Source organism: Chlorocebus sabaeus, chromosome 26 (genome assembly GCF_047675955.1).
Source record: "Chlorocebus sabaeus isolate Y175 chromosome 26, mChlSab1.0.hap1, whole genome shotgun sequence".
NCBI lineage: Eukaryota > Metazoa > Chordata > Mammalia > Primates > Cercopithecidae > Chlorocebus > Chlorocebus sabaeus.
In genome coordinates this window covers 9,496,117-9,512,991 of record NC_132929.1, presented here as the reverse complement: position 1 = coordinate 9,512,991, position 16,875 = coordinate 9,496,117, and the positions used below count along the sequence as shown (strand labels likewise).

Genomic DNA, 16,875 nt, shown 5'->3' with positions numbered 1-16,875 from the left:
CACTTTAATGTACAGAGTTAAAATGAGAAAGGACAGAGCTTTGATTTCAGTAGATTATACGTTTTCAAAAGAGAATGCATGAATGTCTATGTGTTAATGAACTGAATATAACACCTTTTTGTCGTAGATGGTGTTTGGACAAACACGTGATTGAACACCAGATACCAGAATAGCATTTGCTGTTTATCATTAAATTATTTGATCAGGAAGCCTGGGGAGATCCCATGAGTTAAGAAAATTATTTTTAAAATCAAATAATTTATAGAAAAGTTCGAAACAACAGCAGTGGCAGAAGCACTGTTTTAGTTATTCAAAAATAATTAATTATTCAAAAATAATTATTCATAATTATTCATTATGAATAAACAATTATTCACTGTTTTATTATATCAAAACGTTGGGTGAGACTGGGTTATTCAGTATTAGGGATCGTATACTCTAATACTGTCATATATACCATTTATCATCTCCCTACCACACATGGGCATGCAGCTCCCACTCGGGTTGGGGCTCGTATGTATTTCCATTTCTGGATAACCCATGCAGGTGGAATCCATCCAAGTCAAGGTATTTGCTGCTGACAACCCATCACAGAGCTCAGATTTCTATCTCTGTTGGACACCAGGTGGAGCCTTTGAGAAACCTTCTAACTGAAAACAACCCTAAACTGGCAAGATGATTTTTAGACTTACATTGATCTAGTTCGTCTTTTCTCCTTGGACCAAGGACTCCTGGTGTACCTTTTTCTGCTTAGTTCTGACTTGTGGCATCTTGTATCTGAGTTTTGTAACTCTAGGGGCCTCCTCCCTTGATGTTTGTTGATGGTGAACTACCTTATCTATCTCACCCTTGATTTCCAAACTTATATCTACCTTTGTCCTCATGTACTGACCTTCGTCATACCCCTCACTTCAGACCTATCCATCCTGGTGGTCAGTATATGAAATTATGAAGTGAGAGGAGGAAGAATAATGTCAGCCTATAATGTTGCCAGCCAGCCTTTTTCAAAGGCAATAGAGACATGGTCTCACCAGAGGGTGTTTTTGTCCCCACAGGGGACATCTGGTGATACTCGAAATTGATTTTGGCAGGGATTCGGGGTGAACTGGGGTGCTGATACCTAGCGGGTAGAGGCCAGGGATGTTGCTAAATGTTCTAAAATGCACAGGATAACCCCTTACAACTTACTGTCAAGGTTAAAAAAACTGCAATTGAGGGAGTTGGATTTGGGGTCAAATTTACCTATATCTAAGTCTCTGGCTCAATAAATTACCATCTTCCATTTCATGATACCTCTATTTTCTCACCCATTAAAGTAAGCTATTAAAATGTAATTGGTGAGTAAATAGAAAATATTTGCTTCTAAGTCCCACATTACTAATTTTGCAATGATGGGAACAATAATTTTTGTTATTTTTGCAACTTACTGTATCTAGAGAGGCAGAAGCTCTCAGGTCAGGTAAAAATCCAACCTCCAGCAAGTGGAGCAGAAAAGTTTGATCCTTGATGCCATAGACGCGGTCCAAGAACAGCACCATGGGTGCCTTGTGGTCAGGGCAGAAGTTGGCCGCCATATCCGGCTCACTGACCGACCCATCTGAAAGACACACAGAAAATATGATTTCCCTTTTTCTATCTCCAGAGTCTCAAAAGGTAACACAGAGCTTGTCTGTCTACAGCTTGTTCTCCTTATAAGCGACAGGAAGTTTGGAAAAATACAGATTGAGCATCTCCAATCCAAAGATCTGAAACCTGAAACGTACCAACATCTGAAATTTTTGGGGCACCAACATTATGCTCAATGGAGATGCTTCTCAGAGGATTTTGGATTTTCAGATTTGAGATATGCAACTGGTAAGTATAGTGCAAATATTCCAAAATCCAAAAAAATCCAACGCACTTCTAGTCCCAAGCACTGAGGATAAGGAATACTCAACCTGTACAGTGCTGTGCTGAAGGCAGCTTGTACTCTGTTGAAAAGCCAGTTTAAAATTCCAGCCGGTTGTTAAACGTGCTCATTATTAAAAATTAGAATTTACAATGAAGTAGATATTTTAAAAAGGTAACAAATACTAGAACTCCTTACTTCCTAATTATTTCACTGTGAACTATACTCTTGAGGTTTTCTCCATCAATCGTATTTGCATGTTGGAAATACCATCTAATGGTGTGCCATGTCCATTCTCTTCCCAACTCTGTGTTCAGTGACATTACACTGGCAGCTTGAAATCGGCCATGGTGAGAATGCTTACACTACAGAAATGGGCAAATGCTAGGATCAGGCCTTGATTTATTGCTTTGTTGATTTGAAACATAAGTAAGTGAGGGAGAAAACATTAATGAAGGCAGATTAAGTTTAATATGTCATGTCTGTAGTTATTACATCATAAACAGAACAAACTTCGAGGGTATCTTGTTACAATATTTGGAAATAATCGTCTGATTTAGGTGAAATATAGATCAGGTCATCTAAGAATTCTAATCTTAATCAAGAGGTTCGAAGGTGAAGTGGGGAAATACTATGAAGAAACAAAAACTGCTTGAGCTGGAGAGTAAAGACAGGATTTCGAGTGAGGATAGAAAACAATCTTCCTCTTCCTGTTTTGTTTACACTAAAAACTAGGACAGAGGACCCCCAAATGAGCACGCTATAGCCACAGCATATTTAAACACTGCACTGGAAAGGTGTGGGACTTCATAAGGAACCCTGAGAGGCACAAAGATGAAGTCTGAGCCACCCCGGACCCTCGTCCTGCGCAGGCATCAGCGTCAGGCTGCAGAGCCAGAGAGAAGGGGCCTTCCAGACTGCAGGCTGCGGCCTCTCCCGCCCCGTGTACCAGGCGGAGCTGGGCCTGAATGGCTGAGACGGATTTCCTCTCACACATGCCTGGTGTGGTGGGATATTAGTTAGTGTTTTGTGTTTGGGAAACACTGAGTTCAACATCTAATTTGCTTTATCTTAAGTTTTCTCAGAGACATTATCCTTTTACTGTGCTTATACCACGTGATGTATTCCACAGCATTTCCTACACTTATTTGACTCCAGGCCCCTTATTAATATGTACACCTATTAGTATCTCCCACAGAAACCTTCTGTGGAATATCAGTCTGGGAAACATGACAACGGTTAGAATCACACTTTTTCAATTCCTCCATGAGCCTGGATAATGGGTGGGGTGACTCAGAGAAACAACACTTCAGGGAAAGTGTAAGTTTTGCAAAGATAACACTGACCGATGTCAAATGTCACAGGTAGCATTGGGGGAAACCAGTTTATGATCCTCAGCCATGAGGCGTGTGACTGTGGCTGGAGAGGCTGTGTGGGGGCCCGTCTGTCTGTGCCCCCACTGCCTACACAAGCTGGGGGAGCCAGGGGAGAAGGAGAAGGGAGGCCGTGGGGAGAGCTTTCGCTTGTCCCATTCTGTCAGCCTCCCTCACCGGGTTGGCATGCTCACAGGAGGACAGCGAGGTCTGTCTGTACCTGTGGGACACAGGGTACAACTGTCTTGACACAGACGAGAGAGCAGACTAAGTCATTACTTCCAAATTATTTCACTATGAACTATACTCTTGAGGTTTTTTGCATCAATTGCATTTGTGTGTCGGGAATACAATCTAATGTGCCATGTCCATCTCTTCCCAACTCTGTGTTCAGTGACATCACATTGGTGGCTTGGAATTGGCCATGGTGAGAAAGTTTATACCGTGGAAATGGGCAAATGCTAGGAATCAGGACTTGATTTATTGTTTTGAGATTGCTTCTCGAGAAGACGAGAGCAGCTGGCTAGAGCCTAGAGGAGAAAACTCATCACAGGAAAAGAGCAAGACACTTGCCCTGTGCAGCCTGCCCTGCGAGTCAGGGCCTGGGGGCCGTTGTGCTGGGGACAGAGTCCTGCCCCGAGCCAGTGGCTGCTGGGAGACTGCCGCTTCAGCCTGCAGTCACTCCCCTTACCTTTGTTAAGGGAGGGCAGTTTCAAGGGGATGCTGATGATCCCAACCAGGTCTTCTGTGGGGACCAGGGAGCGCAGTATGGACCTGATGCGGATGGCCTCCCCCTTTCCTGTCTGGATGAGCTGGAAGATAGGGTCGAGAATGACATGAGATAAGTGAGGTTCCCACACCTCGCTCCACCCCACCTCCAAACCTCTGGTAGTAAAATGGCTGAAGGGCAGGGGTCCATTTCCATGTTTCCCTAATTGCTACAGACACCTGTGGCCACAGGGAAAGAGGAGAGCGGTCTCTTGATATTCCAGAAGAGGTGCTACTGAGGAAATAACTGACTGAAGAGGTTGCTAGATTCCTTTGCTGTTATTGAAGTGGCCATGAGGTGGTGATATCAGGTCCCAGGAATAAGTACATGGCCTGCTGGTGGCTTCTCAGTGTGACCGCACTGCCAGAAGCTCCTGGTGGCCATGACAGAAGTGTGGACAGCGTGGCCACAATGCCAGACTCTAGAATTCTGTTAAACGTAGAAATGGGTTATGAATTTCAATTTCTAAGAGTTTGATTAATGCTGGGGATGACGAGTGGGCAAAAAGGGTATAGAGAATGTCAGAGAGAACTTGAGGGGCTCAGGGGCGTTATCCGGGCATGAATAGCCTGATCCACCCTGACAATGATGAACCAACCAACACACACAAGGGTGTGCATGCATTTCCCCCTGCGCATGCAGCCTCTGGCTGGGTGTAGCAGGCGTTCAGCTGGGAACTGAATGTCACAGCTCAGGGTCAGACAGTCCCCAGGTGGGCTGGATGGTATGCTGAGATATGATGCTTGGTGCCACCAGGGAAAGCAGAAGGCCTGCCCACCCACCTTGGTGCCACCTCCATCCCCAAGGGTAGAGAAGAGGTGGCTGGTGATGATGGCATCCTTCCCTCACCACTGACAGGGCAGGACCCACAGGAGGGGTCCTGAGAAGGGATGTATGCATGCGTGCGTGTATGTGCGTGTGTGTAAGGTGTTGGAGCAGAGAGGCAGTAAGGAAGGAAGAATGGGGCACCCAGATGGGCCTCTGGTGAGCTATCCCATGCCGCCTTCTTGAGAAGAAGCAAACTATAATGTGCTTTCTGATGTGATGAGAGGTGATCAGGAAAGCTAGAGTGTGAACACACAGGGGTTCCTGACCCTCCCCACCCCCGCCAAGACTGTAGAACACTCTAGTGTTTTCTGGGCTCCCTTTCAAGTTTCCTGCACTTGCTTAAAGGCACAGAAATGGAAAAACAGGCCTACGTGGGTAAGGCTCCTTTATCATAGCAGGAATTGGAATCCTAGGAATTCAGATCAGCCTCCCTTATCAAGATTTAGAGTTGCTTTTCATATGAAAAGCACCTATTTCCTCTCTTATGATGTCAGACCTTATATGAAATAAGGCTGCTTCTTTCAGCCCTCAGCAGAGGTGAAAAAAGAAAAGAAAAGAACGTACTTTTTAGTTCAAAACTAGAAGTCTGAGAAGACATCTCATAGAACAGAACCACCCTTTTGTGATGTCTGCAAAGCTCTACCTCTGGGGAAAAAATCAAACACCAACCACAGGAAGTCTGCCTTCCTGGGGCCTAACGCCACAGTCGTCAGGGACGGGATCTTCCACGTGGAGGGTCCTGTGGCCATGATCCAGAATCAAGTTGCTCCCATTTTGACCAAATTGAGGCATGTCAAAACACAATTCTGGGAGGCTTTTGAAACAAACTGTGCAGGGGACATGCTCAACTAGTACCACAGAGAAATCACACAAGACAGGGATCTGCCCTGGAGTCCCTCCCTAGAAAGCAGCAGGGTCAGGTATCAGAGGTGGAAACTACTTTTGAAATGAGCTAAAAGGGACCTAGAAAAAGGCACGTTAGCACATGCCAGAGACAGAGGAAGAAATGAGGTTCAGGAAATCTATAGTGTTCTTGGCGCAGGTTTCTCAAAGCTGTTCTCTGGAAGCTCTATCACTTACGTGCATTTCAGGAGCACAGCGGCCCAGTAGATCTATAAGGGCCGAATAAAATGACATAATTGCATTGCCCATATGCACGATTTCTTCTTCCTCTTCATCGGCCTCCGTGCTGCTGAGAGAACCAACAGAGGGGAGGTGTGAGGAAGGCTGGCAGGCACTGCCATGCTGGGAGACACAAGTTGCTTGACATATGGAAGCACTCTGCCCTCCTTTCCCTTGGAACCTCATCTTCCTCTAGAAGTCCACAAAGTGGTTTCATTCATTAAGCTCGAGGAACCCAAATATTTGTCTATGACATTCACAGGATCCCACGAATCTTAAGGCATGAGTACCGACATGAGCTGATCATCAGACCATAACTCCTACCAACTTTTCAATCCCTTTTCCTCCCCGTGAGGGGAAGATCCAGGGAAAGCACACTGGACCATGAGTCAGGAGGGTTCAGTCCCTGTCCTGGCTCTGTTACTAATAAGCTATATGACCCTGGGCCTCAGTTTTTTTCTCATGTTGCTTGAGGAAGTGGTGAAAGCCTATGTGTAGGGTCCTTTCCAGCTCTCCCAGGTCTGATGACAAAGAAAAAAGCCAACCGTCTAAAGAGTTTCTGCTGGGTTATACCCACTCTCTAGATTCCAGGGTCTAATCTAAAGGCTATGACGAAGAGAGGGACATGATCATGAGACTTGATAAAGAGAAAGTAAGACAATCAGATAATCTACCAACTATATCCTTAACATTTAAATAATATTATAGTGCTCTTTCCACATTCTGCAGCTTGCTTTTTTTTTTTCTTTTTTTTAAGGAGTCAAGTCAAAACACTTTCTTAATTAGTTCTCATGCTTTCAGAAGAAGTGGAGGCACGATCTGTGTTTACAAATGAGGTATGGGATGAGACACTGTGGGACAAAATACTGAAGGAAATACGCTGAAGTTAGACAAGGAGTAGAACCTTGGCCCAGGCCTTTGCCTCCTACCTCATGGTGATGCTACAGGGAGGCTAAGAGTTTGCCCACTTTGTGATTTCCAGCTGCGCTGAGCAGAGTAGAGAAAATGGAAGGGGTGAAGGTGATGCTGATCACTAGGCTTACTGGGAGAGTCAAGACAACACTGGGCTTGATGAAGTGTAAATGTTTTAGCTGTAACTGTGAAGAACATGTGCTTTCTCTATTACCTCCTAAATCATCCATATACCAACAATATCTGAGAGCTCACCAATTGTATCCGTGCCGGAAGGCAATCCTTTCACTTACACTTCTCTTTTGTATCCTTGAGAGGGGAGGTCAAGTGCGGGGTTCTCAGAGATCTTAATGGCACCCTGCATGGCCGCCAACAGTCCGTTTCCTCCCTCGCCCCGCAGGGCCGGGCCGAAGCACTCTGGGCGTCTGATGAGCAGCTTGACCACAACGCTGGCGTTTTCTTCCACACTCTCACCTAAGGGAGAAAGGCACTGTTTCCTTCTCAATGGAAAGGACAACCCCAGAATTGATTTCTAGTTGATGAGGCTGGGAGAACAGTATTTCGTTCAGCTTATCACCTACTCTTTTTTTGGTTTAGGTCAGTCCAGTGGGCAGTGGGAGTGGAGAAGGAACTAAGACACCTGTAACTGATTGTGGTCAGTTAGTTATAAACCCCACGCACTACACTCGAACCAGCCTCATCTACTCTTAAGATTAGGAGTTGACACTGATGGAGAAAAAGGTGGCTTTGATAAATTGGGTCAGGATCTGTTTATTTAAAGTATTAGGATCAACCATTACAGAACAGGTTTTTACTCTTCAGCTCAGGAGTTTGTACTGTAGAGATTATTTCCATATATTTAGGTCCTCAGAGGGCAGTTAATAAACTACTGAGTCTACCCTGGAATACTGATTCATTCACAAGTGACTTAGCGAACAGAAGAACTTTACATCTTTATTACCTCAGCGAGGGCATATGCGAATCTGCTTCTTTCCTTGAAAGGAGGTAAGATGGTTACTCAGTTGGTGTGCTTCAATTAACGTTTGGGGAAGTGACATATCAGCTTCTGATTCTGTTACTGATTCTGTACCATACTCTCACAGAGTCTAATACTTACCCTAGGACAGCCAGGTTTGTACGGATAGACTTCAGGTCATGTTTGGAATCATGTATCCAGATGAAGAATCTGCTTGGTCAAGTTTTATTGGTTATTCCTAAACTCACTCTCTGGGAAGGCAGAGGTTGGAGAATTGTATTCTGTGGCATTTGTTTTTGGATGAACCAGATAACGAAGATAGGGCCTCATTTCCTGATAAAGTGATTAAGGATAGCCTTTTTTTTTTTTTTTTTTTTAATTATACTTTAAGTTCTAGGGTACATGTGCACAATGTACAGGTTTGTTACATATGTATGTCTGTGCCATGTTGGTGTGCGGCACCCATTAACTCGTCCTTTACATTACGTATTTCTCCTAATGCTATCCCTTCCCCAGCCCCCCACCCCACGACAGACCCCGGTGTGTGATGTTCCCCATCCTGTGTCAAAGTGTTCTCATTGTTAATTCCCACCTATGAGCGAGAACACGCAGTGTTTGGTTTTCTGGCCTTGCGATAGTTTGCTCATGCGTCTGTTGGCTGCATAAATGTCTTCTTTTGAGAAGTGTCTGTTCATATCCTTCGCCCACTTTTTGATGGGGTTGATTTTTTCTTGTACATTTGTTTAAGTTCTTTGTAGATTCTGGATATTAGCCTTTGGTCAAATATTTTATTCTCAATAAAAAAACATACCTCTGTCTCAGATGAAATCCTAATTTGTATCTGAGAATTCATCTCTGAGCCAAGACTCCAGGGCGAGACTTTTTTCATGTCGTGTTAGCTAACGCCTAAAGAAAAACTTCTCTACAGAATCATAAGAGGCACCTCATTTGTGTCTGAGAATTTATCCCTGAACCCAGTACTCAAAGGCAAGACTTGCTGATGTTATGTATTGCAAGCTTGAAGAAAAACTTTTCTACAGAATCATAGGGTATTTCTTGGAGAACTGAGAGATAACAGAGGTTACAATGTGATATGCTGTTGTATTATTTATTCTTGTGCAAAATATGACCTCAAATATTGGCAGGCTACAACAATAAATGTTATCTCGCAGTATTTGTACAGGCCAGGGATTTTGAAGTGGCTAAGCTAGGTGGTCCTGCCTTGCAATCTCCCATGAGGTGGCAGCTGCCGTCTTCCGAAAGCCTGTCTGGGACTGGAGCATCAGCTTCCACGTTCACTCACACAGCTGTTGGCAAGAGGCCTCAGTTGCATACTGGACGTTGCGTGGAGGCCTCAGTTGCACACTGGGTGTTGGGTGGAGGCCTCAGTCTCTTATCATGTTGACCTCTCCATAGGGCTGCTTGAGTGTTCTCATGATGTGGCAGCTGGCTTCCCGCAGAGCAAATTATCCAGAGGGACAGTAGAGCAGAAGCCAAGCTGCCTTTAACAACCTGGTCACTTACTGTCACTCTGTTATATCCTATTCATTAGAAGTGAGTCACTAAGTCCAGCTCACATGTAAAGGGAGAATTAGGCTCTGTATTTTGGAGGGAAGAATATCAAAGAATGTATAGACATATTTTGAAACCATCTTAGCAGTTTAAGTTCTATTTAATAAAACATTTTAGGAATCAACTTAGAAGTGTTGGGTGTAAAGCATTTCTTAAAAAAGACAGGGTCTGGCTCTGTCACCCAGGCTGGAGTGCAGTGGCATGATCTCAGCTCCGTGTAGCCTCACCCTCTAGGGTTCAAATGATCCTCCCATCTGAGCCTCTTGGGTAGCTGAGACTATAGGCACATGCTACCACAACTGGCTAATTGCTGTTGTTGTTGTTGTTTTTGTATTTTTTTGTAAAAACAGGGTTTCACCATGTTGCCCAGGCTGGTCTCAAACTCCTGGACTCAAGCAATCCTCCTGCCTTGGCCTCCCAAAGTGCTGGTATTACAGGCATGAGCCACCACACCCTGGCAGAGCATCTGAATGAGAACCCAGAAAAATCTACCTTCTTGTTCCAGCTTTTTAGCTCATCACTGTGTGAGTACGCACACTGCACAATCTCAATGGGTCTTTCCCCTGTTCAGCTATGCATGCTCCATCTGGTTTTAGAGTGACTGTTAGTCTAACTCAGATGCAGAGATTTCTCCCATTATGCTCAGAGGAATGGGGATGGGGTGAGTTTGCTGTCTGAATGCTTGAAATTAACTCAGGCTCACCTCTCAACTAAACTCAATCTTGAACATAGCGAATGTGTCTCACAGCCCTGAAGAGTCTACCTCAGACCACAGGTGTGGTCCTGTCCTAGAGCTTGGCTTGCTGACATCCTCTTTTATCACTCAAGCTTTTGTACTGTGGGCCAAATCCAAGATTGTTAGCATGTACCACTCTAAGTTTTAGAATTGTGTAGCTCCATCCAGAAAAAATTTTATTAAACTGAATTTAAACAGTTAATCAGCTTCCATTCATGGTTTTATAGCTCGATCCTTCAAGAGTCTAAAATTTTTGTAAAGAACTTTGTCTTCGAGTTCTATCCAATGTATCACACATCAAAAAACAATCGGTTTTTACTAAAGAATCCATGTGAAGAAAATTCTCAGGAGATACTAAAAGGGTAAAATTATCATAATAACGGGATGGTGGAAAGAATCAACATATTCTGGAAAAAGAGAAACCAAGGAGAGGTTGAGAGACACTGTACAGTTTGTAGATACCTCAGAGAAGGGTATGATGCTGAGTGCTCTGCCCATGCTCTCCTATCAGTTGGGCCTACTGTTTATACCTAATATAGTTTACTCACAGGAGGGACACTTACAGAAAAGCACCAGGAGAATCTACATTGTTAAAAGCCAGTGGTTTCAGATATAGATGTATCTCACAGTTCACTACTTTCGAATGGTTTTGGCCTCCAATACTTATCAGGTAGCACACACATCAGCCCTCTCAGTTGTAATTTCTCACTACAAGAAAAATAAAGCTAAAACATTGAAATTTTAAATATAAAAAATGGAGGGAAAAAACCCAACTCTGTTAATCAAGCTTATTTAAATACTATACTTAGATTCTTTCAGTTACCTAGTGGAAATGCTTGCCGGTCAGTCACCGATTTTACCAGCATGTTGAATTCAACTTAGCTTTCCCCATAGTGACTGGCATGAAGTTGGTGGGATTTAAAACCACAATACGCAGAAGTTGAAAAATCAGACTGTGAGTTCTACATTGAGCTTTCGATTGAAATTCATTTGCCCAATTAGCCTTATTTTATTCGAGTCTCAGGCCTTCAGAACTGAACTAATTGGGTCTGTTTCTGCAAGTGCCCCAGGAAGCCAGCCCTTGATTACTGAATTATGGACATCTGTGGAGAATGCAGAGCACACTCTAAGAGCAAGGAGCTGAAGTGTAACCATTGCTGCTAATTAGACACGGGACCAACGCAAAGAATTTCCAAAGGCTTCCCAAGGCAGAGAGGATGGCATGACTAGGAAGGAGAGACAGTCTCTTCCCAATTACCTGTAGCAATGTGGTAAAGCTAGATACTGACCTGGAGGGCATTTTTCAAGAGGGAAGAGAGAGACTTGAGGTAAACTAGTTTTGCCCAAGGGCTTGCAACAATGCTTTTTGCTTGAGTTCTAATATGAATAATGAGCTTAATAACAGCAGGAATGTTCACAGTGCCTTTCTTCAAAGGCTTCAACACTGTCTTCATGTTACTATTTTCTTTTCGATACTCCTGAACAGTTGGATGGAAATGGAAATGATTCTCCCCATTTTACCCTGGTAAAACACTCATACTCACCACAGGGACAGTTAGCAGGGATACAATTATTTAATCTTCAGCCCATCACTTTCTCACTCTCTCTGTTCTAATTCTAGTTTCTGTTTTAAAGTTCCATTGTCTGGAACACTGTTCTTCCCATTCTTTTGGTGTAAACCCTCAACTTCGGTAACTCCGTTTCATCCTTCAGGAGGAGCTTAAACATGGAACCCCAGAGGACCTGTTCCTCTCAAACACCCTGTCTTCATCCTTTGTGCCTGCTTTCCCCGTGAGACTGTACATGCCATAGGAACAGGACCCTGTGTCTGAATTACCTAACACTGTGTGCTCAAGGGTCTTGCTAACATCTGGCATATCACAGGCATTCAAAGAATACATTTTTTCAATAAGTCAATAGACTTCACTGAGACTCAAGGTAGAGACTTGAAATGACTGGATGGAAAACCAAAGGTGGCTATCCATTGTTGCATTATCCCATGCAATTATCAGCCTCTGTTTACAAGAGCCTGCATCATCTACTACCTCAGATTTCAATTAGTCCTAAAGAAACATAATCAAGTCCCACCTCAGTAAGAGAGAACACAGGGCTCCAGCATGAATGAATGTACTCACACTCATTTAATTAATTTAGAGAACCGGAGGGGCAGGATAATGGCCAGGATCCAACACCTCTTTTTGCTAAATGCCATCTTTGATAGGGTGCCAGGCAACTTGTATGAACTAAGTATGGTATGTCCAGATAGTAAGGACAAACCATCTTCTTTTTAGGGCCTTCCCGCCTGGGAAGGGATTAACTGGAGATGTGTCTATCAACCACCGTGATAGCACAGAGAGCAAACCAGGAATTGTTTGCCCATTTACTAATGAATTCAACTATCCATTGAGTCCACACTACATGCTAGTAACTGATCTAGAGACAGCAGACAAGTAGTGACCAGGACAGTCAAGCCTGAACCCCGGAATGAGACTAGTGGAACAGAACCACCCCAGCAGACCTGTGGACCTGCAGCAGAGCTTTCCTACCAGCTTGCAGATATGTAAGAAATAAATGCTTATTATTTTATGCCTTTGAGATTATGAAGTTATTATGTAGCAGATACGGGCTGATATAAGAGAGTAGGAGGAGGGAATTCAGTTCCTATGCAACTTAGAGTGGCCCAGGTATAAGATAATAACAACTTGGAGTAGAAAGTGGCCAGTGGAGATGGAGAGAAGATAGATTTCAGGTATCTTTTAGATGCTGAATTAACAGAACTTGCTGATGGACTGAATGTGGGAACAAGGAAAAAAGCTGATTTAAGGATGCTTTCTAGACTTAGTCTGAGTATCTGAAAAGTTGGTGGAGCTAGTTAAGGAGATGGAGAATCCTCATGGAAGAACAGGTTTTGGGTGGTAATTACATACTCAGCTTTAAGATGTACAAAATTTAAGATGCACATGAGACCTCCAAGTAGAAATACCAAGTAGATAACCAGGATATACAAGTCTGGGGCTCAGGGAAGACGACAAAGCTGGCAAAATACATTTGGGGATTGTCAGTGTATACATGGAATTCAAAGCCAAGGGACTGCATGAAATCATGCCAGGGTGGATGGCGCAGTAGTAGTCCAGATATTCTGAAGACTAGTATTTAATCACAGAATTGTGCTAAAATTTTGCCCATGTGTCTAGAGTTTGGGTCTATGTGGCTTTTTCATGAAATATGCCAAATAAAACTTGAATGCAATAGAAACCTGGCGTCAGAATTGAGGTGTGCTCTGACAAAATATGGGCATTCTCAACAAGATGATGAAAATCAGCCTCTGATGAGCACAAGGGTCATAATACTGCCATTGTGTGAATAATGTTGATGAAGCAGATTTGTTTTTGTTTCATTCAGCTTAATTCCATAGTTTTATTGAAGTATCAGGCTTCGTCTACTACTCTTATCCATGAAATGGTTGATGAGACCCACATACATATATTAAGTAGGTTCTGGACTTTTTTTTAATTTTGTTTTTTAAATTGACAAGGTTCTGGACTTTTGAGTCCACTGCCAAGATACTCAGTTCCACTACCGCTGGAATCCCACCGGGGGCTTGGAGGCAAGCTGCTGAGAAATTCACTCAGGGTGAAAAGAATGTAGTTGACATCCTTTCACCCCAGCCAACTTTCCTCATTTTGGTGCTCTTGGCCTAGGCTTGCCATTGGCTTCTTTATTTGAGGAATTTATTTTCTATTACTGGTAGTGTTTTGACTATCTACTTATTTCTGGACTTTGATGCTGTTTCACTTTGAATTTTTACAGATGGAGGCACATTTCCTTGCCTCTGTCACTATAAGCCCTTTACCTATCTGATAGATTTCCTTTCCTTTTCTCAGGTGTAAAGATTCCAGGAAGTCCAGTGGGAGAATGAAGAAGGTGGGGTATATGCAAGATTGTACAAGCTTTATACTATGGCTTGAATGATGGTGCCCTCTCCAAAACTTACATTGAAACTTAATCCCTAATGCAACAGTGTGTTAGGTCATTCTTGCATTGCCATAAAGAAATACCTGAGACTGAGTGATTTATAAAGAAAAGAGGTTTAGGCTGGGGGTGGTGGCTTATGCCTTTAATTCTAGCACTTTGGGAGACTGAGGTAGGTGGATCACGAGGTCAGGAGATCCAGACCATCCTGGTTAACATGGTGAAATCCTGTCTCTACTAAAAATACAAAACATTAGCTGGGCATGGTGGCGGGCGCCTGCAGTCCCAGCTACTCGGGAGGCTGAGGCAGGAGAATGGCGTGAACCCGGGAGGCGGAGCTTCCAGTGAGCTGAGATCACACCACTGCACTCCAGCCTGGGTGACAGAGCAAGACTCCATCTCAAAAGAAAAAAAAAAAAAAGAAAAAGAAAAGAGGTTTAATTGGCTCATTGTTTCTGCAGGCTATACAGGAAACATGGTGCTAGCAACCGCTTGGTTTCTGGTAAGGCCTCGGGAAGCTTTTACTCATGGCAGAAGGTGAAGGGGGAGCAGGTGTCTCACATACAGAGAAGGAAAGAAAGAGTGGGAGGAAGGTACCACACACTTAAGCAACCAGAGCTTATGAGAACTCACTAGTGTGAGGACAGCACCAAGCCAAGAGGCATCTGCCCCCGTGATCCAAACACCTCCCACCAGGCCCCACTTCCAACATTAGGGATGACAATTCAACATGAAATTTAGAGGAGACAACATCCAAACCACATTAAACAGTATTAAGAAGTGTGGCCTTTGGGTGGGCAAAGGATATGAACAGACACTTCTCAAAAGACGACATTTATGCAGCCAACAGACACATGAAAAAATGCTCATCATCACTGTCCATCAGAGAAATGCAAATTAAAATCACAATGAGATACCATCTCACACCAGTTAGAAAGGCAATCATTAAAAAATCAGGAAACAACAGGTGCTGGAGAGGAGGTAGAGAAATAGGAACACTTTTACACTGTTGGTGGGAGTGTAAACTAGTTCAACCATTGTGGAAGACAGTGTGGCAAATCCTCAAGGATCTAGAACCAGAAATACCATTTGACCCGGCAATCCCATTACTGGGTATATACCCAGAGGATTATAAATCATGCTGCTATGAAGACACATGCACACGTATGTTTATTGCTACACTATTCACAATAGCAAAGACTTGGAACCAACCCAAATGTCCATCAATGATAGACTGGATTAAGAAAATGTGGCACATATACACCATGGAATAGTATGCAGCCATGAAAAAGGATGAGTTCATGTCCTTTGTAGGGACATGGATGCAGCTGGAAACCATCATTCTGAGCAAACTATCACAAGGACAGAACACCAAACACTGCATGTTCTCACTCATAGGTGGGAACTGAACAATGAGAACACTTGGATACAGGATGGGAAACATCACACACCAGGACCTGTTGTGGGGTGGGGGAGGGGATAGGGATAGCATTAGGAGAAATACCTAATGTAAATGACAAGTTGACAGGTGCAGCACATCAACATGGCACATGTATACATATTTAACAAACCTGCATGTTGTGCACATGTACCCTAGAACTTAAAGCATAATTAAAAAAAAAAAAAGAGGTGTGGACTTTGGGAGGTGATTAAGTTATAAGGATCTCTGCCCGCATGAGTGGGATTAGTACACTTATACAAGGGTTTAAAATTGAAGGGATATTCTCTTGCCCTTCAACTGATTCTGCCATGTGAGTACACAGTGTTCCTCCTCTCCAGATGCAGCAGCAACATGGTACTATCTTGGAAGCAGACAGCAGCCCTCCCAGACATCAATCCTACCGGTGCCTTGTTCTTGAACTTCCCAGTCTTCAGAGCTGTGAGAAATAAATTTCTGTCTTTATAAATTATCCAGTCTCAGGCATTTTGTTACTGCAGTATAAGTGGACTTAGATACCTTATAGTTAGTACAAAGGTATAATATAGATGTTAAGAATCCAACTGCAACTAGCCATATCTCAAATGTACCTTATATTCTACCTTATCACTCTAGCATGATGTGTCTCCTAAGCACAATATTGCAATGTTGTTCCTATTTGTCTTAAACTGTTATTTAAATCTTTTGCCATTGGTTAATTTTTCAAGAGTTTGTTGAATTTTTTCAACTGTTTATAAATTTGAGAACAAAACTATGTCTCACACATTTAGCCCTAACCATGCCTAGTCTAGTACCAATCACACTGAAGAATGGTTAACATGCCCTTTCTGACTCTAAAAACATGAACACAAGGGCAGAAATAAACCAGATGATTCTTAAGTGTCTACACCTTATATGACCTTCAAAGCTGAGATGACACTTTGTACTCTCAACCCTAAAAGATGTATGTCTCCCAGCACAACAGTCTATCCATATGCTCCCCCTATAGGACTCTGTTAAACTATATCCATTTATTTCAAGATGTTTTTCAACACTTGCCTTCTTCCTTATGCATCCCTTGACGAATTCTACCAGATTCCAACAAACACCATCATTTTGGCATGCCAACAGTCCCATGTGTCACTATGTAGGTAGGTGTGGTTGATTATAAAGTTTTTAGTAATTATTCCACACATGTTTCTGATCACTGTACTTGGGTTTTCTCTGTTTCCTGCTTTGAGTTGCAGGAAGTGACTTCTGGGCAGGACTTCTAGAGCATCACGTTTCATAGCCCCTCATAGACTCTTCAT

General features: G+C 43.2%; 1 protein-coding gene across 4 annotated transcripts in view; it reads right to left on the bottom strand.

Annotated features, from left to right (window-relative positions):
* Positions 1 to 16,875, bottom strand: part of RYR3 (ryanodine receptor 3) — a 551,601-nt gene that overhangs the window by 136,283 nt on the left and 398,443 nt on the right. For 3 of the 4 annotated variants that reach the window (XM_073012013.1, XM_073012015.1, XM_073012016.1), the window contains exons 44-47: positions 7,186 to 7,366; positions 5,939 to 6,050; positions 3,953 to 4,073; positions 1,428 to 1,597 (exon numbers count right to left, since the gene is read on the bottom strand). In XM_073012013.1, coding sequence (XP_072868114.1) covers positions 1,428 to 1,597; positions 3,953 to 4,073; positions 5,939 to 6,050; positions 7,186 to 7,366 — 584 coding nt within the window. The remainder of the gene's footprint in view (positions 1 to 1,427; positions 1,598 to 3,952; positions 4,074 to 5,938; positions 6,051 to 7,185; positions 7,367 to 16,875) is intronic. The other variant, XM_073012014.1, reaches the window with a different exon arrangement.